Here is a 27,867-nt window from a genome sequence, read left to right as displayed (position 1 = left end):
GAAATTATGCTACAGGCACTCCTGTGAGTTCAGTAAGCTTCACTTAAATTCTCACAACAGCAAAACACTTGAATAAAAGAAATTAGCTGGTTGTTATTTAAGTGTGTTAGTGACTGCATTAGGCTCTGTTGAAGCTGGGAGAGCTAATGGATTTCTTTTATTTAGCATGAATATAGGATAAATTGACCTCTTTTAGTAGCTGAAATAAAAGTAGTACCATATATTTGTTGAACGGGCATGCACAGATTGATTAAAAACCATCTTCTACATGTTGACAGAGATTTGAATACACATGGAAAAGAGAACAAAACATATTGTGCTAGGCTACTTTGAAAAAAAAAGGGGGGAGTGTGGAGCAATTACTAGGTGGGAAGGGGGTTGAAAATATCTTCAGTCATCTAATTCTTACTCAGTACAAGAAAGTGGGAGCTTGCTCATTCTTTGTACAGGAAGTGTTGCACAAGAGATACCTCAATTTATTAACACCTTCTCATCCTAAGTGAAACAACATCCAGAACATCAGGAGCTATGAACTAGGATTCACTGAACAGTAATTTATAAGTACAGATACTTTTCTCTTCTCATGTTGCTGATGTTCTACCTCCAAAAGGCAAAACCTGAAAGAGTAAGTGCCAAGGTGATGGTGACATATAGCTTGCGTTGTGAAGTAGATGGGAAAAAGGTCATAAATCAGTTTGACAAGTCAACGCAAAGAACTATCATTGTCGTGGTTGTAAAGAATAGTTTTATGTAAGTACCTCCAGCTGCCCTCACTCCAGTGGTGAATGTGTGGGACAGTCATATTCTATCTGTAGAGAAATGTTAATTTGTATTGCCACTTGAGTATTTTTTTAGACTAAAATTTTAATGTAACGTCTAGAACGAATACATGTTAAAATACTTTTAGTTGCCAGTATTATTTCATTAAAGTCTAGCTATGCTTCTGCTTCCTTGCTGTGTAGACCTCCGCAGTCAAGTAGAAACAATTAATGTAATAAACTAGAAACCAAGAATCAAGTATGCCTGGAAAGCTCTTTATTTATAAAATATATAAAGTCATCTCCTCATTAACACTTAGTGTATATTAGAGACAACTGCTCCCGGCGAAATCCCATTCAGATTGCCCTAGCTTGGATTTTAACATAAAGCGAGCAGCGTTACAGACACCTCGCACACTGCTACCAAGCTGGTACAGCTGTATGGCAGAAGCCCACACTGAGGTGCCAAAACCAACCCCACAAACTCGTAGTGAGGAGTCTGGTTTTGGGGCTAAGCTTGCCGTGAGCGTGGGCTGGCGGCTGCGGAGGGCCCAGCTCCCCTGCAGCCCACTTCAGGCAGGAGGACAGGAGGCCGTGGGCGGCCATTTGGGCACGCACGGGGCGGGCAGGCCCCAGCTGCCCGGCTCCATCTTGCCGCCATGGCGCGTTGGGTGGGTGGTGGGACAGGTCTTGCCCCTCAGGGTGAGCTGCTGCCGGCCCATAGCGGGCTCAGCGGGGCGTGCGGTGCTGCGGGGCTCAGCGGGGCGGGTGGTGCCGCCGGGGCGGGCGCTGGCGTCGCCCCTCCTGCCGACCCCGGGCCATAGGGGTGGCCGCCAGGCCCCGAGGCAAGATGGTGCATCTCCCCGCGCCATTCGAGGCCGGGCGCCGCTCCTCCAGAAACTACACCTCCCAGCGTGCCCCGCGGCGGAAGGGCAGAGAGGCGCGGAGCGGAAGCGGTGTGCCGCGCGGCACGCTGGGACACGTAGTCCGCCCGAGGCACAATCCCGCGAATTTGAAAATTCCCGCGGCGGCAGCAGCGGCAGCAGCGGCAGCGGCAACTCTCGCGAGACCTTCGCCCCCCGCCCCCGGCGCGGCGGGTGAGCGAGCGAGGTGGGTGCCGCGCGCGGGAGGGTGGGGTGGGGGGGGGGGCGGCGGGGACGGGAGGGGCGGAGCCGGGGCGCGCGCGGCTGCGCAGGCCCCGATCGTGGCGCGGCGCGGCCGGGCCCGGTGCGGGCGGGCGGGCGGAGGCGGCTGTAACCGCTGACGGGAGATGCCGCCGGCCTCACCGGCACGTACTGGGGCGGGGGAGGGAAGCAGAGGGGAGGGAGCGGGGAGCGGGGAGCGGGGGGGGTGGGCGGCGGCCGGCCGCGCACCGGGCTCTCCCCCGGTGGCTGCAGGCGGGCGGCGGGCCCGGCCCCTCGACCCTTACGTAAGGGCCCGCGGGCGGCGGCGCCGCGTCCCGGCCCGGCCCGTTCCGAGCCGCCGCACGTGGCCCGGGGTGAGGCCTGGGCAGCGCCACCGGGGGCGGACACGGGCCGGGGGGGCGGGGGGGGGGGCGGCTGCTGCCGGGGGGCGGCTTCCCCGCAGCCCCCGAGCCCGCCCCGCCGCTCCCTGCCCCCGCTTTGCGTTCCTTCCTTCTCTTTTTTTCCCTTTTTTTCCTTTTTTTTCCTCTTTTTTTTTCCTTTTTTTCCATCCCCGCTGATCCCTCGCGGCGCGGTTCTTTGGGGTGTTGGCCGTCCGACGGGGTCGGGCCGCGTTCTGCCCCGCCGGGGGTGCGGGGACCCCCGGGGACCCGCTGGGGTTGCAGGGATCTGCCGGGGGTACGGGGATCTGCCGGGGTGCCGGGACCTGCCCGCCTTCCTTCTCTCCACCCCAGCGCCACTTTCCCCGGCGTGCTGCCGAGCGTGTTGCTGCTGCTCTTAATTTCTGCGCGAAGCGTGCATCACCCTTGCAAGTTGCTGACTTAACCGTAAATACTCGCTTTCTTCAATAAGCCCGGTCCGGAGGTGCTGCCGGTAGGGAGAAGCGTGGCGGCTGGCTTTCGGCTTTCAACTTCCTCACGGTGGTTTGTAAAATATTCTGAAATCTAGGGGCTTGGTGAGGAATCCCGAGCCCTGTCTATAGTGCAACGTGGTCGTTCAGGTGCCCTATTCACCCCGTCGCTGTGGGTGTTTGTGGCGGTCCCGGCGGGCGGCTGTCACGTGTTGGGGCACACGGCGCTGTGTCCTGCTCTGCTGAGGACAGCTCCTCGTGCGCCTACTGCATCGACTCGTTTTGCTGCATTCATTTGCTAGGGGATTGCTTTTTTAACGCAGTGCAATGACCTTAATCAGGCTCCTATTAATTTTGTGCCTTCTACCTGGTAAGCTGTCAGATGCAGTTTTAGAAAAATAATGGTGACAAGCAGTTGCTGGTGTGGTGCTGTTCTGCTTGTGCAGAGAACAGAATGCTCAAACGGGGAGGACAGTCACCGAAAGCCTGGGTCTGTCCGTCTGTGTTTTACGTGTTTTTGCCGTTCAGCTTGTCGTGTTGCTCCCTGTGAAAGTGCTGGGAAGGACACGTTTTGCGGTGGCATGCCAGGATGCTGGAAATGCCTGGTTAACTACCGGCCGTCTGTTAGGAGGCTTGTGGGTGTTCTGTGCTGTGGCTGCTAACACCTGCCTGTGCCCGCCCAAATCCAAAATCCAAAAACGTGCCATCATTCAGTGTTCATGTCTTTGGGAATAATTCACGATATGTGAAGTTTTAAGCACCTAGGGTGAAAGAGGAATTGGCAGTGTGTACACAGACTGCTTTGGTGTAGGATGCAGCTGAAAGGTCAGATGCTGATTTTACTCCTGAACATGGAGTAAGCCTGTGGCATTTTACACTAATCTGGTTTCCAGCAGACAGGAGGTGATCGCAGTCATTGTCTTCAGAGAGAGCTGAAATACAGTCAGTTTTGGATGTATTTCTGAACGGGAGAGGCTTCGTGCCTTTAGCCTGTCTCTATCTGACCTAGTCACAGGATTCTTGTGAGCAAATATTTTTCCACTGCTCTGATTCCCAGCAGTCCTTGGTTTAACTTAGCAGAATGATGCAAGTAAACCATGCTAATAACCCGATCACTATACATATTGTTCATAATTTATCATGGAGTTTATCTGCCCAGTTCCATATTGCCTGCCCAGATGTCTAGGAAAGAAACAAAAGTCATAAATTCTTGTTGGCTTGCTAGAGGAAACATAGGCATGCCTGGTGCTGTAGCGTTTTTTCATGCTTCTATATGCATTTAAAGTAGCTGCAGCATGATTAAATGTAAGGTTACAAGAATGACGCAGGTGTTGGAGTGTTGCCTGTTTGGTGTTTCTGAGGGATAGCACTGGACAGATGGACGTGAGGGGACTGCAGGCAGGACGGTGCTGTGTCAAGCCGGGAGCTTCCCACCGGAGAAGAGGAGTCCGTTTTAGCTTTGGTAGCTTTTGGTAGCTTTTTGGTGGCGGCTGTGGGGCTTGTTTGTTCTTTGAAATGAAATCTCCCCACTGGATTATCTTAAAATATGATTTCCAGTTTGGCATCACAAAGCTCAGGCCTTTCCGCTGTGCTCTTGGCCTCTCCGGGTGGGCAGTGGCAAAGGCAGGAGGACTGAGGGCGTGCGGTTGGGAATGCCACCTATCCTATTGGGATGTGTGTTGGGTCTTTTCCACAGAACTATCGCGCGACTATTGTGAAATACCATCTTAGTATCATGAAGCGCTTGTCACACAAACTCGTTTTTCCGAAGCGTTAGTGCTTATTTATAGGAAAGATTTATGGTTTTATTCACTGCGATCGTGTTCTTTTCTGAATTGCATGCTGTTTTCTACACTTCCTTCATACGTGCTGTCAGAATCAGTGTTCTCCCTTAGCGGAGCATCAACTGGGTGAACGTTTTAAAGTAGGCTACTTCAGGGTTTTTGAAGTAGTATTTAAAAAAAAATGCAGTGCTTTTATTAATGATCTGGATGACGAGTGTACCTTCAGCAAACAACTCTTTCCTCAAGCCAGCAGCTTACTTTTAACAAAACAGTAAATTAGACTGTGAAGCAATTGCCATGTGCAAAATACCAAAGAAGTTATTTCTGGTGGTGGTGGGTCTTTTTTGGCCTAGTCAGAATGCAGAATCTTGCCTGATTCCTGGTAGAACAGCATCTCTGATAGAAGTCGCTGGGACCCTGGACAGAGACTACATGTTTCAGATCCTTTTTCTTCCCTCTATCTCCTTGTCTTACGTGTCTTCTGAAACGGATAACAATTGCTGACAGAAAAAGAACCCAAGTAATAAGAACACATTATATCCTATTATATGAGAAGCATTTTGGGTGGGTTTTCTTATTTTTTTTTTAAAGTTAATGACATAGTCTACTTTTGGTATCTGTTTTATCTCCTGCTTCCATCTGTTCTGTTTATCTCCTTCTGCATGTGCTCTGCTGAGTAGTCTTTCTTTGTTCATTACACAGTATATCCCCATTACTTTATCCTGTATTTGTCTTGAATATGATTTTTCTGCTTGGTTGCCTTCTTTTTCTGCTCTTTCAGATGTATCAGCTGGCTGTCCTGTTGTTCCTCTCTTGAAATTTCTTCTCCTGATTATATTCTCTGGTCATTCCTCCTTGTTCAGCATCACAGAGTTGCAAAGGAACCTATGAAAGCAGTTGGACATTGATGGAAAGTAAAAAGATGCTATTCACAAGCCCAGAATATCTCTATTAGTACTTGGCATTATGGGTTACTCATACAACATGTTCAATCACTCATTATGAGTAAACTAAGCCAGACTGCTGGTTAAAATACAGAGCACTGTACTGTCTGGAGCACCTGTATGCAGTGCAAAAGTTCATCCTGTTGGCATTGCTAAATGATGATAATTATGTAAAGGGGGCCCACAGGAAAGATGGGGAGAGACTTCTTATCAGTGGTTGCAGTGACAGGAGAAGGGGTTTTAAACTAAAAGAGGGTAGGTTTAGATTAGATATAAGGAAGAAATTCTTTACTCTGGTGGTGGTGAGGCCCTGGTACAGGCTGCCCAGAGAAGCTGTGGATGCCCCATCCCTGGAGGTGTTCAAGGCCAGGCTGGATGGGGCTTTGGGCAACCTGGTCTGGTGGGAGGTGTCCCTGCCCATGGCAGGGGGGTGGAACCAGGTGATCTTTAAGGTCCCTTCCAACCCAAACCGTTCTGTGATTATGTAATTACTAAAAAGCAAATCCAGCTAACCTACTGTGAATAAGTTGTCCCACTTGGAATTTATCTGTGCTAGATGTGAATGCTGGCAGAGTGGTTAAGCTGGCTGGCTGCAGCAGTGTCCTGCAATACTGGCTTTGCCAGAAACTGTTTTTTTCAAGATGTTACTTTATTCTTCATGTGGAGGCTCTGAATACCGACAGAAGATACAGCAACACATTCTCAAATGCATGAGGCTCGTGACTTTAGATGGAGTCTATTCCAATGCCCAGGTCTTGGAGGATAATCCTCCACAGAAGGACAATTCATACAAATTATGTTTGTTTATATAGTCATTTCCCTTTTAATAAGTGTGTGTTATTCCCAGAGCCTAGTCTTCAAAACTAGCTGTGACTTATGCTGTAAGAGAAACAAGTTATTTTTCTAAAATCCTATCTTACTATCCAGTATGTGAGTAGACTTGAGCTGAGTGTATTGTTTTGCTGCTATTTATCTGTCAATACCTGTGCATTGCTTTTCTATTGAAATGTCTCATAGGCATTAGAAAAGCAAATGATTGTCACTTTGCTCTGTTGTAAGGTCAAAAACTCAATGCTTTTTTTTTCTGAATGCCTTTTTTTCCCCCCTCCTTACTTACGAGAAGAGCCACACGTGATGTGAAAGAGATTATTTGCTGTATATTGATGAAAATTCTGTGAATCCCAGAAATTTATGTCTGACATGAGTCTATTTTTGCATTTATTTCTTTCTTTACAGTGAAGAATGCAAGACCTAACGGCTCAGGTAACAAGCAGTCTGCTGCAGTTTCCTGAGGTGACTATTCAAGCACTTGGGGAAGATGAGATAACCCTAGATTCTGTGCTGCGTGGGAAGTTTTCTGGAGGTGAGCCTTATCCTTTAAAATGTTATTGTTGTATAAAGTCATTATTTTCTGGAGGTTACCTGAAACATAGGGTCATAGGATCAACTGCTTTAGATTGGTTCTATTGAGATGCATCAGGCTTAGAGAAGATAAAAGGAATGTCATGATTATTTAAAATGCTAATATTAGAATGAACTTTGAAATCGTAACAATCTGCATTGAAGGTTGAAATAATCTTGTGCTATTAAAGTCATTTACTTAAACATGCTGAATCAGTGAGCTTTCCTCAATTTTTAATTAACTAAAGAACAGTTTTTCAAGTATCCCAAGTGTTGTCTTGGGCTATATTTATTTGCACCAGCACAAGCTATATGACCATCGTGATACCACGTGGAAATAGTTTTACAATGTTAGAGACAAAAAAAAGGAGAAAAAAATATTTTCCAAACTGAGTAAAACAGAAAGAAGAGCCTAAGAATGTTAGGCACTGCAGCCATTATTTCCAAACTCTTGAATAGGATGCAGATGAATATCCAGTGAGAGTTTCTGAAGTGGCTAAGCAGATTAGATAGTTTTTCTTTCTGTGTGATCAGAAAGTAGAGCTGGGTGCCTATCTGGATTTCTAGGCTTCTGTTAAGACCAGGTAGAATCCACCTACCTGACCGTAAATGCAGTAATTGAGTTAATACTTCTTTGAGTTTGAGGTAGTTCTGTGACACAAAAACTCTAAATCCTTTGGTAATCAGCACAGGTAAAATTTGTAATTTACTAATGCGTTTACGGTCACTTTATGATAATTTCTTCTCAAATTCCAAATCCATACCCAAAGCAGGGTTATGTCAAGTAAAATTAATAAACTAGAATGAATGTTACAGTTGAAATGTGCTTGAAGACTTGAATATCCTTATGTATTCCGATGATTTTTAGCAAAACCAAGCCAAATATGGCGTAAGGACTGGATCAGTATATTGTAATCCTTACCCCCAACAATTAAAATCATTCGGTGCAGGGATGACAAGTGTAAATGCCAAGTAATAAGGTTGTAAATTTTAAGGTGTGCTGCTTGAGGATTTCAATGGGTGATTTTAAAGAGTTGACCAAAATTACATAAGTTAGTCTTCCTCTGTTAGCTACTTTTATTGAGGGAAGGGGACGATGACTTTTAAGTTGTTTTTAGTCCTCTGCTGGAAATTTTCTTGAGTCAGCTTTCTCTTCTCTTACAGGGAGAAATGGCCAGGCATGGTTGGCATGTGGTCCTCAACTTGAGGTAGTGAACTCTGTGACAGGAGAGAGGCTCTCTGCATATCGTTTCAGTGGAGTGAATGAACAGCCTCCCACTGTTCGTGTGGTAAAGGAGTTCTCCTGGCAGAAGAGAGCTGGGCTATTGGTGGGATTGGAAGAAGCAGAGGGAAGTGTTCTCTGTCTGTACGACCTTGGAATATCAAGAGTGGTTAAAGCAGTTGTTCTTCCAGGAAGGGTATGTACTTGTTAATCAGAGAAGCAAAGCTTTTATCTTACTATGTGCTGTTTTGGGAAAAGCTTTGGAGCATCTCTTTGTAGGAGGTATTTTTTTCTATGCTGTATTAACATACTATAACTTCAGAGCATCCAGGCAAGAGAGTCTTGATGTAAAAGGAGGGGCCTAACAATACCATTGTCTTTAGAGTTACACTGATAGTAAAACAGGTTTTCTCAGTTTATCTAATTCTCCAAGTTCAAAAAAGGTATTGATTTTTTTTTTCTGGTCAGATTGAAAAAGAAAAAAGTGCTTTGAAGTGTCTGTAGTACATGTTTCCTAAGTGGTTAATTTCTGTCAGAAGTACTGTCTTTAAAGTATCTCAAACTTCCATAGCTGTTGTGCAGTGAATGACTTAGGCACAGTCGCATGCATTTCAAGTTGAAGTTTTATATCTTAAATCTAAATAGAATGAGCTGGGAATAGGAAAATGAAAGTAGGTTAAGAAGGATCGTTGTCACATATTTAATCTGTGTGTATGGAAGTCATTTGAATATAGTTACAGCTATCAGTTGTATGAGGGAGTTTTGCTGTGGCGCAGCAAACTGTTCAGGAGAAAATGTGAGGAATCTTGCAGGGGGAAGTTGGCTGTTTTGTGATAAGGGTTATGAATTTTGGGATAAAGCCAAAGCTTATCTGAATTTTTGCTGTTCTGCCCTAAATGTTTTTGATTACAAGCATGCTTGGTCTGTTGCTTTCGTTTTGGTTCCTATCTTTTTGCTATTAGATTAATTACATCAACATAGACAGGGCACAGGTATTACTAATTGGACCATAAAGTTCTTAAGTTGTGTGTAGGAGCAAAGGTAAGCAAAAACAAGTAGATAAAACTTGCACTTGACTACTGTCCATTTGTTTTGAATTTCATTATTCTGTAATTCATACCAGCACGTATATAATGTATAACCTGATTTAATCTGCCTAAATGTTTCTGATTCTTCCACACTGATTATTTTTAAAAGTAAAATGCAAATCTGTTCTTAGTATCACTTTCTGCAGTTTGAGTTGTTGCTTTTTTAAGGTTTTAATGAGCACCGTAATTTATGGACTGTTTTTACTGTGGGTATATCTTCTGTAGCCAGGTGTAGAGGTTAACTAGCTTATAGTAACTCTGGTCCGAGATGTTGAACCATTAATGTATCCATACAGTGTAGTTATAGTGCCTGTATAACTGACTTTTAGTGCAAGAGTAGATTGGTCATTCAGAAAGGAAAGGATTCAAAAAACTTGCAAACTTAGAAAAAAAAATGGCTTTTTGTTTTGTGGGAGCATCTCTAATTGCCTCTGGACATCTGTGCAAAATGCAGCAGAAAATTAAAAATGTTACTGCAATCCTATTTGAATTAGGTTCCAATAAAAGCAAATTTGAACTAAAACATTAATTAAATTTTACAGTGCTTGTATGTTTCAGAACTACTGAACAGTATTTTCACAAATTTTCCCGGTTTGTGTGAGGCAGAAGGGTAGCATTCAGATTCAGTGAGCTGAGAAGAGTTGTCTTTGTTCATTCCCAGAATGAGCTGGCAGTGGTCTAGGAGGATATGAAAAGCCAGTGCAGAGAACAGTGGAAAAATGTGCTGTTTCAGGAGCTTTTACATAGAAAATTGAAGTGTTAGAACCCAGAAACATTTTTGCAAAAACTTAAAAGATTCATTTGGAGCCAGTAGTACAATGAAAAAAATGGTAAAAGAAAAATCAGAAGTAACACTTGAACGATGGGTAGTGCTGCAGTGAGGTGTGTACTGTACTTGTGCTCTCCTCGTAACGGTCATCAAGATGTGCAGCAAAAAATTTGAATACTCAAAATGCTTTTCGTACTGCTTTGAGTAGCAGAGAAGATTGGAGATTTAATTTGATTCATAGGAAAAATGAAACAAAATGCAGGTATCTAAATAACTGCAGATATTTCTACGATTAGAAGTGTTGTGACAGCTGAAAGGTAAATTCTGTAGTGGATTGTTGGGCAGTGTAGTCATAACAAAGAGGGAGACTTTAGGGGCTTCAGGGTTTAGTTATTTTTTCCAACACTGGAAAAAAAATATATAGGAAGAGACTACCTTGTGATGGACACTTACTTCTTTCAGTTCGATGTAAAGTTGTTGTTGACATAAAGCTTCCTGTTTTCATTCTGTTGTATTTTGCAAGAAGACTAAATGACAGCCTGTGTTCTTTCCTCATACAGCTTTGCTGCAGGAGTGTTCAGGTGTTTGTATTGCTGGCATAGCAGTGAGTGTTGTCCCAGAAGGTGTTGCAGGTGCGAAAGGGTCTTCAGTTTAAAATAAAGCAGCGTGCAGACTGCTTTACAGCAGCCAGATGGCTTTTGAAGATCTCCAAGGAAGGAGACTATGACCTCTCTGGGCAGCCTGTGCCAGCGCTCTGTCACCTGAGCAGCGAAAAAAATTCCTGATGTTCAGGCAGAGCCTCCTGTGTTCCAGTTGCCTCATGTCCTGTCCCTGGGCACCACAGAAAAGAGCCCGGCTCCGACCTCTTTGCACCCTCCCTTCAGGGATGTGTGTTAATTGATGAGATCCCTCCCGAGCCTCCTCTTCTCCAGGCTGAAGAGGCCCGGCTCTCTGGTTTCCCCCAAAGGAGGGATGCTCCAGTCCCCTCACCGTGTTTGTGGCCTTTCAGTGGCCTCCGTCCAGCACATCCGTGTCCCTCTTGTACTGGGCAGCCCAGACGCGGACACAGTAGCCCCGGTGTGGCCCCACCAGCGCAGACTAGAGAGGAAGGGTCCCCTCCCTCAGCCTGCTGGCAGCTCTCCTCCTCATGTAGCCCAGGACACCATCGCTCTTCTCTGTGACAGGGGCCTGTTGCTGGCTTATGGCCAACCTGCTGTCCATCGAGGACCCCCAAGGCCTTTTCTGCAAGGCTGCTTTCCAGCTGGCTGGTCCCCATCATGTTCTGGTGCCTGGGGTTGTTCCTGATCAGGTGCAGGACTTTTTGCAGGTCAACAATGAGAAGTGCAAGAAGTTCCTGTCGGCCCATTTCTTTGACGTGCTGAGGTCCCTCTGGATGGCAGCACAACCCTCTAGTGTATCAGCCTCTCCTCCCAGTTTTTAGCGTGTCCAAACTTGCAGAGGGTGCACTCTGCCCTATCATTCAGATCACTGAAGATGTTTAACAGGGCTGGGCCCACTATTGACCTCTGAGGTACACCACTTGGTACTGGCCTCCAACTTGATGTTGTGCCACTGATTACCACCCTCTGGGCTCTGCCCTTCAGCTGGTTTTTGGTCTGCATCACTGTCTGCTCACCTAGCCCATATATCAACAGTTTGTCTGTGAGGATCTGACAGCAAACAGTGTCAAAGACCTTACTGAAGTCCTGGCGGACAATATCCACTGCTCTCCCCTTGTTAACCAGTCTAGTCATTTTATCACAGAACTTTATCATGTTGATTCTCTTTGGCCAGTCCATGTTGACTTCTGATGGTTTTCTTGTCATTAATGTGCCTGGAAAATGATTTCCAGGATTAGCTACTTCATAAAGAAGGCAAAGGCTATATCACAGTGCTGATAGGCTGGGAGCACTGGGAGAACTAGATTTTATTTTGTCTTACGTAAGGCTGTTAAATGCAGTAAAGTTTCTCTTGTAATTAATTTTAAAATTTTTCTTAGTTATTTCTAAGTACGAAAGGGAAGTTGGTAAGCTGTAATAACAGAGTGTACCGTTTAAATTGGAGTTAATTCAATTAAATAGCTGTAGGAAATACAGTGAATGGGAGGCAGTAGCAGATTATTGTACAGGACTGTTTTTTTATTGAAATAATTGAAAACAATGCTTTACTTTCAAGTATTATGATTGTGCATGTACATCATAGTGCATGTTTCTTATGCATTAATTTTGGCTTCCCTGTTGAATGATTTCTATTTAGCTCATCAGACAGGTTAAATATTAACTTACAGTTTTCCTGTAGGTAACTGCTATAGAACCCATAATTAATCATGGAGGAGCCAGTGTGAGCACTCAGCACCTACACCAGAGTCTGCGATGGCTCTTCGGAGTAGCAGCAGTGGTTACAGATGTTGGACATATACTTCTGGTTGACCTTTGTTTGGATGATTTATCTTGTAGTCAGAATGAAATAGAAGCATCCGGTAAGCTTGCATTTTTTTCAACTTGAAACACTCATTTTAAACGTAAGAAAGCTTATGTCTTTTAAGTAAACAATATAGATCCAATTTTGAATATGCTAGCATACAGACTACTGATTGCAGGTGGCGGTTTGGTATCTTGAAGTCCTGAACTGGTTAAAGATGGGAATGGCTTAATGCTCTTTCTAAAGTTAAAAATGCCCACCGTCTTCCACCAAGATCACTATGTCACCAATTCTTGCCAGTGAGGTATAGGAATTTTACTATCTGAGCCACTGCGGCTGTCTGATGGGAAGTTGTCAGAGGTGCTCTTTTTATTGGGAATAGTATTTTCGTTCTATTAACTAAATCCAACTTATCAAAAGTCATGCATTTGGATGAATGAAATACGTGATTTACCTATTCAGTTTTCATATGCTGTTCTGCTATTACAACAGTAGCTTCAGGAGTTGATACCACTTCAAATAGCTTCATCATGAGACCCACGCTCCTGATGTACAGAGTTCAAGAAAAAATTCTTTCTGTTTACACTTCTACCTGATTTTGAAATACAAGTGAGAATTTCAATCGAGTCAGAGAGTTCTTTGAATACATACGAAATGACAGTAGCAAATTACTGTTACATACATGGATATTTGGCCTGGGATGGTAAAATTAGATTATCAGTGTTGTCATGTCAGTGTTTAACATGCATACTAAGTGGAATAACACATTCTTTTATCATGTGATTTTTTTTTTTTGTGTGTGTGTGTGTGTAGACCTAGAAGTTGTCACTGGAATTCCTGCTGAAGTTCCACAAAGAAGAGAAGCTGTGACCAGAGAGGGGCGACATCTCTGTTTTCAAGTACAAAATCCATCAGGAACAGCAATATCAACCCTGTGCTACATAAGCAGAAGCAATCTGCTTGCTGTGGGTTTTTCAGATGGCTACCTGTCACTATGGAATATGAAAACTTTGAAGAGGGAGTAAGTAGGCTTGTATGCTTGCAGGGAGGTGCAGAGAACTCAATTCTTAACTTAAGGAAATATGTTAAATTAAAGAAAATTTTTTCAGGGACTGAAATTCTTTAGAATAATCCTGGAATGCTTAGAAAATCTCTTCGGAACTAACTATGAATTCATACATAGATTAAGTTGACCACCTTCTCCCCAGTGGCCTATGTTTGTTTTCCTTATTTTGCCTCTGGATTGAAGAATTGTGGAAAGCATTCGTGTTTGGGTTATGTTAGGCAATTAAGATGTGACAGAGCTGATTTTTGTAAGACAGTGCATTTTTCAGAACTAGTTACTGCGAGTAGGGCATAAATTGCAAGGCTGAAATATGTTAATAATACATTTTTTTGTTACAATATTCTCTAAAGTCTCCAGGGTGAAACTATTGAGACATGAAAAATCGGTAGCTGACCTGTGCCTGAAAATTTTTTTTTCCTATGTTTCAGCCTTCTCTGATACAGGAGATAGGTCTGTACCAAGGAAAGGACGTATGCGAATGAAAGTTTGCTTAGAATGCTTGGAGACTAAAAAAAGGGACCCATAAATTTACGGGTGATAGAAAAGTTAAGGGATAATTTCAAAGAAGAATCTCTCTTGAAACACTTGACCAGATTTAGAAAGGGATTCACTTAAGCAAATCTGCAGTGACTAACCAGAAATTATTGGATACGTAAATAGACAGTGGTGAAATAACTAGTTGGCAAGAATAGATTGTGAAGCTACAAATAAAATTCAGAAGTCTGGAAGAAGAATGTTTTTCTGCATAGCCCAAGTAAAGAAACAAGAAGCTACTTCTGTTTGGCACTGTTTTAAATTTGTAAAGAAGAACTTTAAGTTCTATATTTAAGTAAGATACGAAAGTAGGAATTGTCTCTTGCCCAGCAATTGAAGTAGTTGTTTAGGAGAAGCTAGTTTGAATTGTCTTATGCAAAGGTAGTAAACACAGGTTATTGCATTTGATAGACAATAATCTTTTCACCTCTTGACTAGTCCTTGAAAAGCGGTCTCTTCCTTGAATCACGTGTTCAAGATGCAAGTATGAGAGTAAGCATGTAGGTACTCTTCTGAGAAGATGCTTATACTCTTCTGCAAACTTGGCTGATAGACTTACCTCTCTTATTTTTCTTATTTAAACCTGTAGGTACCACTCTCAACTTGAAGGAGGAAGGATTCCTGTATATGCTGTTACTTTCCAAGAACCTGAAAATGATCCTCGCAATTGTTGCTACTTGTGGGCTGTTCAATCTACGCAAGAAAGGTAAATTAAAGTATATATTCTATATTTCATTGAATTAAGTTAAAATATGTATATTTACTTTGTTTAAATATCCAGGGTGTTTTCTCAAGTACAGAAGGTTTTAAGCTTACAATGCCATTTTTACAGTTTTTAACAAATGTGAAGAAGGAACTACTAGTTAAAATAACGATGACCTCAGAAATCCATTTATTATAGAATAAATTTCTTCTTTCATTTGTAGTTTGAAACTTCCAAGAAGTCAGTCCATGAGAATGAATAAACATTGACTATCATGTTGTAGTCGTTTTCTTGAGTTTGGGATTTAACTAGGTGTGTAATGCCACTATATTTGAGCACTAGTAAATCTGTCATTTTCTTTACATACTTTCTCTTAGTTTTGACTGTTGATGTTTCCTGCATTTATTGAAATTGCTGTTGTAGAACTGTGTGTCTGTATTTTTAGAGAGTTCTCTGGAAGCCTTGGGTTCATGCAGTTCCTACTTTGCTCAGAGTTTCAGAAAGAAGGTGAAACAGTAGTGGCTATATTTTTGTGCTTGCATGCATAATTATTTCCTTTGTTCCTTGATGACTGCTTCATGATTTGTTTGATACTCACAGTGTGGTATTAAAAGCAGTTTAGGCTGCAAATCTAGAACACTAAATGTGCCGATACAACAGCCTGCTGTCCTAAAGGAGGAGAGTCACAGTATTGCTGATGACCGTCTGCCAGTTTTAGCAGTCTTTGGAACCTCCATGAGTTTAGTTCAGCTCATCTGGCAGAATACCATCCCTGTTCAGCAGAAAAGTAAATGGTTTCCTGCTGGGCTAATGAAACAAACCAGTATGTGGAAGGGTGCAGTATATGCAAGAGAGGGACTGAAATTTTGTGATAGGGGAAAGGAGAGATATCCATCTTTCACCATTAGCAAGCTATTTTGTCAACTCAGCTGTTCACAGAGTTGCAATCTTTTAAAGTTTAAATTGAAAGCAGTTTGAATTGAGAACTCTTCACTGTGAAGAACTATTTCCAACATTTTTTAGTATATACAGCATATTGAAGCTTTCAAATTATATGGTTAGCATTTGCTGCTGTGGAGCTATTAGCGTCAAAATTTCCTCCTTTATGTTTTAGCAGCTAAATGTGACCTATTGTCATGTTTAGGGAAGTGGTATTTTTCTTTTCTGCCAGAGCACCGTATTAAGAAAACTTTGGTCTAGGTCTGATAAAAATGATAACGAGGACTATAAAGCAGCTTTCTAATCAAATTTCATAATTTGTACCTTTTTCAGTGAAGGTGATGTTTTGAGTTTACATCTGCTGCAGTTAGCATTTGGTGACAGAAAACGCTTGGCATCAGGACAAGTCATGTATGAGGTAAGATATGTGTGTATGTGAAAATATGACAACAGGAATTTTCTCTAAGGGAGTATCAATTAAGTTGGCAGGGTAATGCTATCAAAGTTCAGAGCTGACTAAAACAACCATCTTTAGTTGATTTCTCTTGGTCATGACCTTTGTCCAGGCATTTTGAAAACAATTCATATGATTTTAAACTCAGATGTCATGTGTTCAAACTAGATTCATTTGCTAAGAGCTCCTATAAACTCAATTTCCAAAGAGGAAACAGGTTTTACAAATAAAATTATCCTTAACCAAAACATTAAATTAATGGCGTGTAGTGAGAGAAGAAGGGCTTTGAGTAGCTTTGTTTGTTTAGCCAAACTGCAGACTTGAATAAGCTTCTCTGTCTGTAACCCTTTTTAAAAATACACAATTGTATCTTTTTTTCTTTCCTGATCTTTTGTTTTATATTGTTGTTTTTCTTTTGTGTTTCATCAGCCGGACTGTAAAGGGAATGTACCTATAGTGTCTTAAGTGTTGATCCTGAAGCATAGTAGCTATAAAGATCCTTCTTTATACATCTTGATTGGATTTCCTGTTAAATCTATTCTTAAAGCCAGCAGAATATGTGAATACAGTAAGCAGTAGTATGATTTGGTCAAAAGAGTCTATATAAATTGTTAAAACTGGCTCCAAAAATAATGCGTTTAAAATATAGGTGAGGTATTGGATACCGATGCTGGTTAAATCTAACAGATATAAATAAGATTAATCTGTTTAATGACTGTCTCTAGCAAAACATAATTCTGTATGCTTGAATCTCTTCCAAAATTCCTTTAAGTCAAGTCATCTTACTTGGAGCAATTCTTTCCTCCTATTTTGATAGTTAGTTTTTTTTTAATTGACTGTCCTCAATAGTTATAATTCTTGTGTCATGGTACTCTGTTTTTATAGGGGCTGTGCCCTTTGATTGCTTAGAACAAAGGCAAAAATTGAGTATAAATTCTGACCTTTTCCCTTATATACAGCAAAGCTCCTTCCTCATTTGTAAATGTTGCTTTTGAATAGGTTAAGTATAGGTGATTGGGAAAGGTGGTGTTTCTTTAAAAAGCATTACCTATCACGCTGGTAAGATATAAATATCTCCAAGTGATTCAGTAGGTTCTAAATACGGATGCCATCTCTTATTTTTTTTGTGTGATTTTTGTTGTTATGATATTAATATACCTTGCTTTAGAGGAACAGAACACACCCTTACTGGGTTTTTAGTTTTTAAAAGGGCTTTCGCTACAGTTCACTTCCGTATTTCTTGCAGTGCTCTAAGCAGCGTGGCAGGTTGATAGGAGAAAACTTCTTTAATCTTTCTCTGTTTCCATTTTTTGTACTTCTTTGTTTTTTATGCTCTTTTAAATGTTATTTTTAGCTTCAGTCTTGGCAGTGGCAGAGGCGGTACCATGTTATGTGTGCTTCTTTGGAAAAAATTTGTCTACGTCCATTCCTCTTGTGGCTACTTGGTTCTACCTGAACGCTTTAATGTTAGAATATGGGTCCTTTAACTATTCAGCCGTTTTTTGTCTTGGTCACCTTACTTGTCTGAACAAGACATGACAAGTGTCAGTTTTTAGCTCAGAGGATCAAAGTGGTTCAGCAGATTTTAAAAATGGTTTCAGTAGCAATTCCAGTTGACGCTCTTTAAAAAAAATAAAAATAAGCAGAGCGATAAAATAACGTGCTTGTGACCGGAGAGAACTGTGGTGTAGTTAATTTAAGACACTTAACCTTCTGCAGACCCTGCAACAAGTAATTCATTCATATTCTTTTAAGAGGTATCAGGTACCATTCTCTGGATTTGCGATATTCTACCCCTATGCTGTTTCTGCTTCCCAGTAAGTGTTGTGGAAATGTGAAACTGGGACAAATCTTACAAGGTGGTTGAAGAGAGAATTAAACAGCTGGGCGTGCTGGGGAGAAAAGATAGCTGACTTCTTCAGCTAGCTTCCATGTGAACCACGTAAACATACAGCTTCATACCAAGATGTGATAACACCTACTGTCAACAAATTAAAAAAGACTGAGACATGTCAGGACAAGGAGGTGTGCTCTGCAGTTGTCACGAGGGACCCATGTAGTGTCACTTTAGCCAGTACTACAGCTCTCAGTGAGTTTCTGAAGGTCTTAATACTTAGATATGCCTACACAGCTGTCCGAGTCAAGTTTCCTGTTCATCTTCAGGGGCAGAAGGTATGAAAATTGTTCCCATTTGCCAGGTGAAGTTTGAGTAAACAGAAAAATACTATTGGTCTTTGGTCATTGAGTTGAGTTTATAGGAGCATGAAAGATTTCTTTCCTGTATCAGTTTCCTATATTCCTTAACATAGATTTGCTTTCCTCAACGGAAAAATTAGCATGGGCTGTTATGCTGCAGAAGTTTTCTTGGGCAGGAATTGTTTGACTTCCAACCCACCGCCCCCCCCCCCCAAGTTTGTGAGGAACTAGCTTTTATGAAGTTACTCAAGATGTCAAGTAGTAGAGGTATCCACATATTCAGTGATATTTCTCTGTGCTGAGTTAAAATAATTATCATTTCATAAACTAAAAGATCCCTTGACCTTTCAATCCTTTTTCTTACGCTTCAAGATCTGGAATCTCAAGTCAAAGGGAATAGTACCCTTTAACCTGGCTGCATAGATGTTTGATTCTGAAATAATGTAGAAAAGTTATATTCGAGAAGTCCCGATGATTTTGATTAGCAGTTTCCTTTAAAACATCCAGATGCATGCACAGAAAGGTACGAAAAGGACTTGGGCCTAAGCACAATGATAATTGCTGTTATGAGCATATTTTAGATTTTCTGAAAATCAGTTGGATTCATTTAGCGGCTCTTTCTGGTAACTACTCACAGTTCTGTCCTCCAGTCACCTCCAGATGGCCCTGCTTGATCAGGGATTGGGACCAGATGACCTCCAGAGGGCCCTTCCAACCTCAGCCATGCTGTGATTCTGTGATCTAACAGCAGAATTTTCCAGCAGTTAAAATTCATCTCTAGCAGGCTTATGTAGTTTCAGTAGTTTATTTGATAAAACAAACTTCAGGAATGGTGAACTTTTTTTTCAGGGAAACGTTTTATTAGAAATGGTTTGGATAGTTTCCCTCCATAATAGAAGTGAGATTTAATTAGGCTTTGTGCTAGTTTTTCAGGGAGACCTTTTATATTTTTCTCATCTGTCTGTGTGTCTATTATTTCTGAAGTTACTTGATAGAATGGACTGTGCATACTTCAAGGTAAATTTTAGCATTTTTCTTTTTAGTAATTAAAGACTTTTTTTTTAAAGACAGTTTTGATATTTATTTGTAGTATTTCTTCAAAGAGAAAGTTGGCCTCTTCTGAGGCGAGATGAATTAGATGTGCCATGTGAGACTGTATTGTTTTGTTCCAGCTCATTTCAGAGTTCTAAAAGCTTAGGAAACTTGGGTAGAATCTGGTAGAATTGATTTTGGGATTGGTTTGTTTGTTTGGGTTTTAGGATTGTTTCTGTGTTTTGGCATTCCTTATTTATGGTGTTTTCTTGTTTGTTTTGAAGTTGTGGAGCTGTTGCTTGTCCACAATACACACATTGATGTGTTTCACGGCAGACAGTTTGAACCAATGCTGCATTTGGAAAGACAGTATTTCAGTTAATGCTTACTTTAGAAAATGATGCTATCAGAAACTGCAGCAGGACTGTGTTGAACCTCTGAATACGTCTAAGTAGTTTGCCCATTCTGAAATAATTTGTGATCCTAGATGTGTTGTTCATTTGTACCCCATTTCATCTCTGTTTTCCTTTGCTGCTGTTGGCTGTGCTTGGTGAAGGAACCAAGGGATATTTCATCCATTAGTCTGACAAGATTAGAGGAGGGGCTAGTAGGAGCTTATATGGCTTGATACAAGATTGTTAATCAGTACGAAATTTCTCATAGCTACTCCAGGGGGATGTGTGTTCACTCTAGTGGTGTGCTTATAATTAATATCTCTATTATCTCTGTATCTCTGGTGTGCTTATAGTTAATATTAATAATAAATAAAGAACTTTAGCTGCTGTGATGCCGTAACTTCTCTAATTTCATGGGTTCTGTAATCAAGGCATGGAGCAAAGAACTTTGTTTGCATCTGTATTGCATTATTTCAGGTATCTATTTGTAGATACCTATTTAGATCTGTAACAAACCCTTGAGTTTGGAAGAAATTCTGCAAAACATTTTTACAACTGAATAATGTTAGAGAAATGCTGTGCTTTGAAAATGGGGAAAGTATTTATAACCAATTTTACCCACTATGATTTTACTTTTTTTAAAATTTGCTTGCAGATCAGATGTAATTTCTATTTACTATTGGAAATAATCTAGTGGGAAATACACAACATCACATCTGTATTATATGTAGATATGTAGAGTTGATTTAGGTGTAATGTATATTTTCATTTCAAAATGACCTTATTTCTCTCTTCTCTTATTTTTCCCCAGGGCTTTGAATATTGTGATGAAAGGTACAGTTTAGATCTCACAGGTGGAGCCTTTCCCTTGAGAGGACAGAGCAGCAATACTAAATTACTCAGCTGTCAGACTGTAGAGAAATTTCGCAACCACGTTGACAGAGAGGATAGCGTTAACGAAGGTTTGTTGTGATGTCCATGTTTGGTTATTCCAAAAGGAATGGTTTTGGAATCTGAACAATGAATGTTCTGTACCCACGGTCTGAAAGTTAAATATCTGTATAGAATAACCTGTTCGGCTTATCTAAAAAGAAAAATGGGGTGCTTAAGTTACATTTAAAGATGGAAATGGACAGTGCATCAATCTGGTATTGAGTGAATTTCGTAAAGTCAGAAATTGTGCATTTCTTTTTTTAAAAAAATATTTGACACTTAGCCATTTTTAAAACTTGCAGGTAAAAAGTACTTTGGACATTGTTTATTAAAGCACAGTGCTGGTCTTTAATAAGTTTGACCTGCTGACAGTGTTCAAGGAAGACTCAAATGTGTAAGATAAATTTTAAATTCAGTGGAAGGAAAAGATTACTTGTTCTTAAAAGTAGTAGATGTCATAGCTGTTAGCAAAATAAAAACAAAAAAAAAGTTCAATAATCCCTTTCTTTCTGCATTTCTTCAGCCAGTTTTCAATTTAAACTGTTACAGTACTGTTCAGCTGTCAAATTCATGATTCATCTTTGTTATCTAAGTATCAATACCTGAAAGTAGCCAAGCTGCTTGTTGTATTAAATCGGAAAGGAATAATGCTTTTAAGGGGAGCTTCAGTGTGCCATGAGAATTAATGCCATTGATTTGTTTAAATAAAAAGCAGAATTGTTCAAGAAAAAAAATACTTATTGTTCTAACAAAATAAAAGGTATTTGCCTGCAGGAGGCAGTCTTTTTGAGGGAGTAAGATGCGCTTTAGACAAACAAATCAGGTAAAAATTATTTGGCATTGAATGCTACAGCTCACTTTCATTCTTTGAAGAAGTAAAGACATGTTTAAAAAATATTTTCTTTTAGTAATGGGAACATTAAAGTTTTATGAAAAAGTGAATTTGCTTTTCCTAAGTTTGTTAAAATACTTAAAATTGGTTGATGCAGGCTTGCAGGAATTAATTATTATTTGTGACATGCTAATCAGTAATGATTTTTTTCTGGCTACTTTAAAAGTGCTTTTTAGTGTCTTTGGTCTGTTTTAGGCCCAAAGATGAATACGTTGGTACTGGCAGCTGCAAGATTATAGAATGGAACTTCTTTAGGAAAAAAAATAGGTTTGCTTTATGCTTGCTGACATGCTATGGCAATGTAGAGCGTGGTGATTTGTGTAATACTACTCAGTCTTTTATCCCTCCAGATACTGTTTCTGCTCTCTGCTTTGAACAATAAGATCATTTTCTTTATTTCTTAGGACTGTTATTTGGATATTTTTCTTTCTGTTCAGACCTATATCTGCATAGAATCATAGAATATCCTGAGTTGGAAGGGACCCATAAGGATCATCAAGTCCAACTCCTGGCACCGCACAGGTCTGCCCAAAAGTTTAGACCATGTGACTAAGTGCACAGTCCAAATGCTTCTTAAATTCAGACAGGCTGGGTGCAGTGACTACTTCACTGGGGAGCCTGTTCCAGTGTGCAACCACCCTCTTGGTGAAGAACCTCTTCCTGATGCCCAGCCTAAACTTCCCCTGCCTCAGCTTCACACCGTTCCCACAGGTCCCGTCGCTGGTGATAACAGAGAATAGGTCACCTGCCTCTCCACTCCCCCTCGTGAGGAAGTTGTAGACTGCGATGAGGTCCCCCCTCATCTTCCTCCTCTTCTCCAGGCTGAACAGGCCCAGTGACCTCAGCAGCTCCTCATACGTCTTTCCCTCTAGGCCCTTCACCATCTTCGTCGCCCTCCTCTGGACACTCTCCAACAGTTTCATGTCCTTTTTGTACTGTGGTGCCCAGAACTGCACACAGTACTCGAGGTGAGGCCGCACCAGCGCAGAGGAGGGCAGGACAATCACTTCCCCTGACCGACTAGCCATGCCGTGCTTGATGCACCCCAGGATACGGTTGGCCCTCCTGGCTGCCAGGGCACACCGCTGGCTCATATTCAACTTGCTGTCAACCACAACCCCCAGATCCCTCTCTGCGGGGCTGCTCTCCAGCGTCTCGTTGCCCAGTCTGTGCGTATAGCCAGGGTTGCCCTGTCCCAGGTGCAGGACCCGGCACTTGCTTTTGTTAAACTTCATGCAGTTGGTGATCGCCCAGCTCTCCAATCTGTCCAGATCTCTCTGCAAGGCCTTTCCACCCTCATCCAAGTCCAGAACTCCTCCAAGTTTAGTGTCGTCGGCAAATTTGCTCAGAACACCTTCTAGTCCTACATCCAAATCATTTATAAAAACATTGAAGAGGACTGGCCCTAAAATGGAGCCTTGAGGGACCCCACTAGTGACCATCGGCTAGCCAGATGTGGCCCCATTTACCACAACCCTTTGAGCCCTGCCCGTCAGCCAATTGCTCACCCATCGTACGATGTTTTTGTTTAGCTGTATGCTGGACATTTTGTCCCGTAGGATCCTATGGGAAACCGTGTCAAAAGCTTTGCTGAAGTCCAAAAAGATCACAACAGCTGGTTTCCCTTGATCGACTAGATGGGTGATCTTATCATAAAAGGAAATCAAATTTTTTAGGCAGGACCTACCCCTCATGAACCCATGTTGGTTGGGACCAATGACTGCATTGTCCCCCAGGTGCGCTTCAGTAACTTCAAGGATCATCCTCTCATAATTTTACCAGGCACTGACGTGAGACTGACAGGCCTGTAATTGCTAGGGTCTTCTTTCTTACCCTTCTTGAAAATTGGCACAACATTTGCCAGCTTCCAGTCCAATGGGACCTCTCCAGATTCCCAAGACCATTGAAAAATAATTGAGAGAGGTCCCGCGATGACGTCAGCCAGCTCTTTAAGCACCCAGGGACGAATCCCATCCAGACCCATGGACTTGTATGGATCCAGGTGGAGCAGCAAATCCCGCACACGTTCAGGGTCAGTTGGGAGTTTGTCATTCCCACCGTCATGGTCCTCCAGCTCAGGGTACCCTGGGTCCCGAAGCCCATCATCAGCGTTGAAGACAGAGGTGAAGAAGGCGTTAAACGTCCTGCTTTGCCTATGTCATTGTCTGTGAGGAGACCTTCCCCATCTAGTAGCGGACCTACGTTTTCTTTGGTTCTCCTTTTTCAGTTCACATATCTAAAAAAACCTTTTTTATTGTCTCCCACAGACATGGCCAGCTTCAACTCTAGTTGGGCTTTGGCCACGCGAATTTTCTCCCTACAAACACGAACAGCATCCCTATATTCCTTCATCGTCGCCTGACCCTCCTTCCAGCAGCCACACACTTTCTTTTTTTGCCTTAGCTCCAGTAGAAGTTCCCTGGTCAGCCAGGCCGGCCTTCTGCCCCGCTTGCCTGACTTCTGGTATTTTGGAATCGCCTGATCTTGTGCTTTTAGGAGGCAGTGCTTAAAGATGGACCAACGCTGATGGACACCAGTGCCTTCGAAAGCAGTTTCCCAGGGGACCTTGCTGACTAATTCCCTGAGCAGCCTGAAGTCTGCTTTCCCCATATCCAGGGCTGAAGTTTTGGTGGCAGTTTTCCTTCTGTCACCATAGATTCTGAACTCAACCACTTCATGGTCACTGTGACCGAGACGGCCGCCAATTGCCACATCTCCCACAAGACCCTCTCTGTCTCTCTGCACCTCTCTGCATCTGCCTGTCCATTTTTTCCTCTAGAGCTAATGGATTCCTACACCTATAAGCTCTTTACTAATAGCTTTGTGTCCACATGTGCAGTTAAAAAAACCAAAGAACAACACCCTCTTGGCACTTCTTCCATTATCTTATAGAAATTAAAGATACATATCTGGGCTTACAAAATCAGTTATGCGCTGTCCATATCTTTGAGACTGTTGCGGTGATAATTTTCAAAGCTTTTTGTTTTGATTGTGTTACTCCCTTGTCCTCTTCTTCTCTCCCCACTCTTTTTTTTTTTTACTGGACTTACGTCCGATGTTACAGAGAAAACATTTGCATGATCTTGCAAGGCTATTTCTGTTTATTATCTTTGATTTATTCCTGAAATGGTAACTTGCATTTCTAATTGTGATGCCATCCTCTATAAACAGTATGTTGAAATCTAATAAACATTTGGGATTTTCTCCACTTGTCATGTATTTCTGAGAAGGGTTCATTCTAAAAACTTGTCTTTAAAAAAAAAAAAAAAAAGAAAAAAGTTTCTAAAAGTAGCAATATGTATGTTCCTAGCATATTTTTAGTAAAGTATTTATCAAGCCAAATATCTCAATTAGTAATATACGGAAAACTTAATTACCTAACAATTATATATTTGATTTTGATTAGAACTGATACAGTCTTAACAAGAAAAAGGGGCAGTATGACTAATCTGTCACAGAGAAATATGCTATCCTAGCAATTTTTTTATTTTTAGTAGGTGTTGTCTTTCATGAGTGATACAAAAGAATTAAAATGGAAAGAGATGCTTTAAAAATATCAAAAATATAATATTTTCTACTACTGAGACACAATTTCTTGTCTTTTACAGTAATATCTCCTGACACCAGTGTATCAATCTTCAGCTGGCAAGTGAATACATATGGTCAGGGAAAGCCATCTACTTATTTGGGTGTATTTGACATTAATCGCTGGTATCATGCTCAAATGCCCGATTCACTAAGGTAGATTTTTATTACATTGTTTTCAGTGTCCTTACAAATAACTTAATTTGAATGTTAGTATTGAAATTATTTATTTGCTTCCTTAAAGGCCAGAAGAATTCCTTCATAATTGCCCATATTTTGCCTTATGGTCATTGGATACTGTAATAAGTATGACTTCTCCAAACCTCATTTTGGATATTCTGGTACACGAGCGGAGTTTAAGTCGTGGAGTTCCTCCTTCTTATCCACCGCCTGAGCAGTTTTTTAATCCAAGTACCTATAACTTTGGTAGGTATTTCACTGTGTTTAATAGGGATAAGTTTAAGAATTGAGGTCAAATGTCATTTACTGGTTCTCTTTTTCAATGTTTGTCACTTTAAAAATCAACAAAAAAACCATAAACCCAACCTATGATTATGCTGTACCAACAAGGTACTTAATATTGTGTAACACGCCAGAGACATTTTGGGGTTTCCGTGCTTATGTAACATAGCCTGTGAATTCGTGATGGTTATAAAATCAAATTACTTTAAGCTGAAGGTCTTCCAACAACAGTAACGCTAGAGATAAAATTTATATGTGCAGTAATAATATTTTTTAAATGTTTGTAAGTGACCTGGCAAAAAAAAAAAAAAAGAAGAAAAAAAAAGGGGGGGGGATACTCACATACTTCCAGATATATTGCTGTGTTAAAAATGTAAACTGGCCGTAATGAAATGGTGAGAGTATAGAATTTTAACAAACATTCTTTGTTTCTGCAGATGGTACGTGCTTGCTGAACTCTGGAGTTGTTCACATGACTTGCACTGGCTTCCAGAAGGAGGTGATCTTTTATCGTATCTTCATGGCGAATGTCAAGAAGCGTACATTTTCTGTTTTTCTATTGCACTGTTTTCAGCATCAGGCTATTTTGTGTTTATCCTGCCCACCCGCTCACAGAATTGCAACTGCATCCTGCCAGTTTTAAGCAAATGGTTATGTTTTAGATCTACTTTGGGGACTGAAAACTGCCATTGACTACTCGTGAGCATGATGAAGGATTTGATGTCCAGAAAAGAAAGTTGTTCTTAGGAACAAGAACAACAATCTTGTAGAAGTCAGGGAAGGCTGTTGCTTCTTGATCGATACATCAGTCAGGGTGGTTTTCATCTGTTATTAACTTGAAACAGGAAGATGGAGAGTAGAGAAAGTGTAAAAAAAAAAAAAAAAAAAAAAAAAAAAAAATGATTTAATGTCTTTTTTTTTCTTCCAAACTTGGACAAGTAATAACTTCTGAGCCACCACACAAATTGTAAGAAGTCATTTTTTTTTTCAGCTCGCTAAATATTTACAACATAAGTAGTTACATATCTTATTGCACACAGGTAAATACTTAAGAATTAAAGAACACCATCCCACAGAACTCCTTGATCAGCTTCAGCACAAACAACCATGGAAAGGATCTTCCAAAATGTGATTTAAAAATGTGTTAGTTTTCATTTATATAGGATGTATTTTGCTTCAGTGATTAAGGAAAAGGAAAGGTCAACATAAAGAAGCTAGAAAATATCTAGATAAAATATTGTAAGGGCTGATTTGTGTTGAACAGGATTTTTATAAACTGTAACTGTTAGTTTGGCTTCCATCTTTAAGACTACATAGTAATACTCAGATCGTTAACCTAAAGCATATTACTGATGCAACCTTGCTGGTAGTTTGTCAAAACTTATTTTTTTTCAATGATTATTTAGAACCGTAATGGTTAAATAACAATGATGTCTTAATCTGTAATTTTTGATTGATGTTTCAGACCTTGAATTTTTTAAAGAAATCTGGTCCTTCAATAAGTGAAGCCATTTGTGATAGCTACAATAGGTGTCTTATAGCTGGCTTGTTGTCTCCAAGACTAGTTGACGTCCAGCCATCCAGTCTGAGTCAGGTGAGTGCTTATCAGGAATCAGGAGTGGGAGGAAGTACATCCATGTTGTGTGACAGGGCTGTGGAAACTCTAAGACCTGATAACTTGACACCCACTGCTTTTTATCTGCTTTATCCCACTACAGTGTTTGCAGCCCCCTCTTTCATAGGTGTTCCATTTGCAGTACACCAACCTTTCTGTCATCTGAAGTGTTTCATGAGAAAGGGAACTGTTGTGATAAACAGGCAGGGGAGGGCAGTCCTCCTACTGCCCTCATCTTCTAGTCTCTTGCATTTTTCACCAGGTTCGGGGAGGTATGTTGGGGCAAAAAACAATTTTAAACAGTCTGGCAGCTGAAGGAAATTTCTCGTCAAGTTGACCTGGCCTTTAGACTGTTTATTTTGCAAGCATGATGTATAGTCTTAAATTCAAAATTGATGTTTTGATGTCAACTACAGGTTGGAAATAATTAGGGGATTTTTTTTTTTTAATAATCATTGTTGAATTGTGAAAATATCACTCAGACTTGTAATTTGAGCAGGGGTTTCTTTTGGATGTTAGTTAAGACAAATTTCAGGGTTATGGTCAAGAAGCTTGGTTTAGAGTTTTGTTTGCCACTGAAGTATTCTTTGTTGTGTTTCCTTGTCTGAAACAATTCCAAAAAAAAGATGGAAATGTCCCATGTTTATTCTAATGTGCAGAGATTGCTTTAATCATAATGATT

The 27,867-nt window shown here is 41.1% G+C and overlaps 1 protein-coding gene across 4 annotated transcripts in view; it reads left to right on the top strand.

Annotated features, from left to right (window-relative positions):
* Nucleotides 1-1,758: 1,758 nt before the first annotated feature.
* Nucleotides 1,759-27,867, top strand: part of AHCTF1 (AT-hook containing transcription factor 1) — a 49,251-nt gene continuing 23,142 nt past the window's right edge. For 2 of the 4 annotated variants that reach the window (XM_050709554.1, XM_035564642.2), the window contains exons 1-12: nt 1,942-2,046; nt 6,715-6,841; nt 8,044-8,297; nt 12,257-12,437; nt 13,193-13,400; nt 14,569-14,685; nt 15,955-16,039; nt 20,510-20,660; nt 25,132-25,264; nt 25,353-25,534; nt 26,008-26,069; nt 27,036-27,164. In XM_050709554.1, coding sequence (XP_050565511.1) covers nt 6,721-6,841; nt 8,044-8,297; nt 12,257-12,437; nt 13,193-13,400; nt 14,569-14,685; nt 15,955-16,039; nt 20,510-20,660; nt 25,132-25,264; nt 25,353-25,534; nt 26,008-26,069; nt 27,036-27,164 — 1,623 coding nt within the window. In that variant the 5' untranslated portion in view covers nt 1,942-2,046; nt 6,715-6,720. Of the gene's footprint in view, nt 1,869-1,935; nt 2,047-6,714; nt 6,842-8,043; nt 8,298-12,256; nt 12,438-13,192; nt 13,401-14,568; nt 14,686-15,954; nt 16,040-20,509; nt 20,661-25,131; nt 25,265-25,352; nt 25,535-26,007; nt 26,070-27,035; nt 27,165-27,867 lie in introns of those variants that run through there. The other 2 variants (XM_050709553.1, XM_035564634.2) reach the window with 2 other exon arrangements.

This window comes from Cygnus atratus, chromosome 3, assembly GCF_013377495.2.
Source record: "Cygnus atratus isolate AKBS03 ecotype Queensland, Australia chromosome 3, CAtr_DNAZoo_HiC_assembly, whole genome shotgun sequence".
Lineage (NCBI taxonomy): Eukaryota > Metazoa > Chordata > Aves > Anseriformes > Anatidae > Cygnus > Cygnus atratus.
Note: the sequence above shows the minus strand (reverse complement) of the source record. Positions and strands in the feature narration are given on the sequence as shown.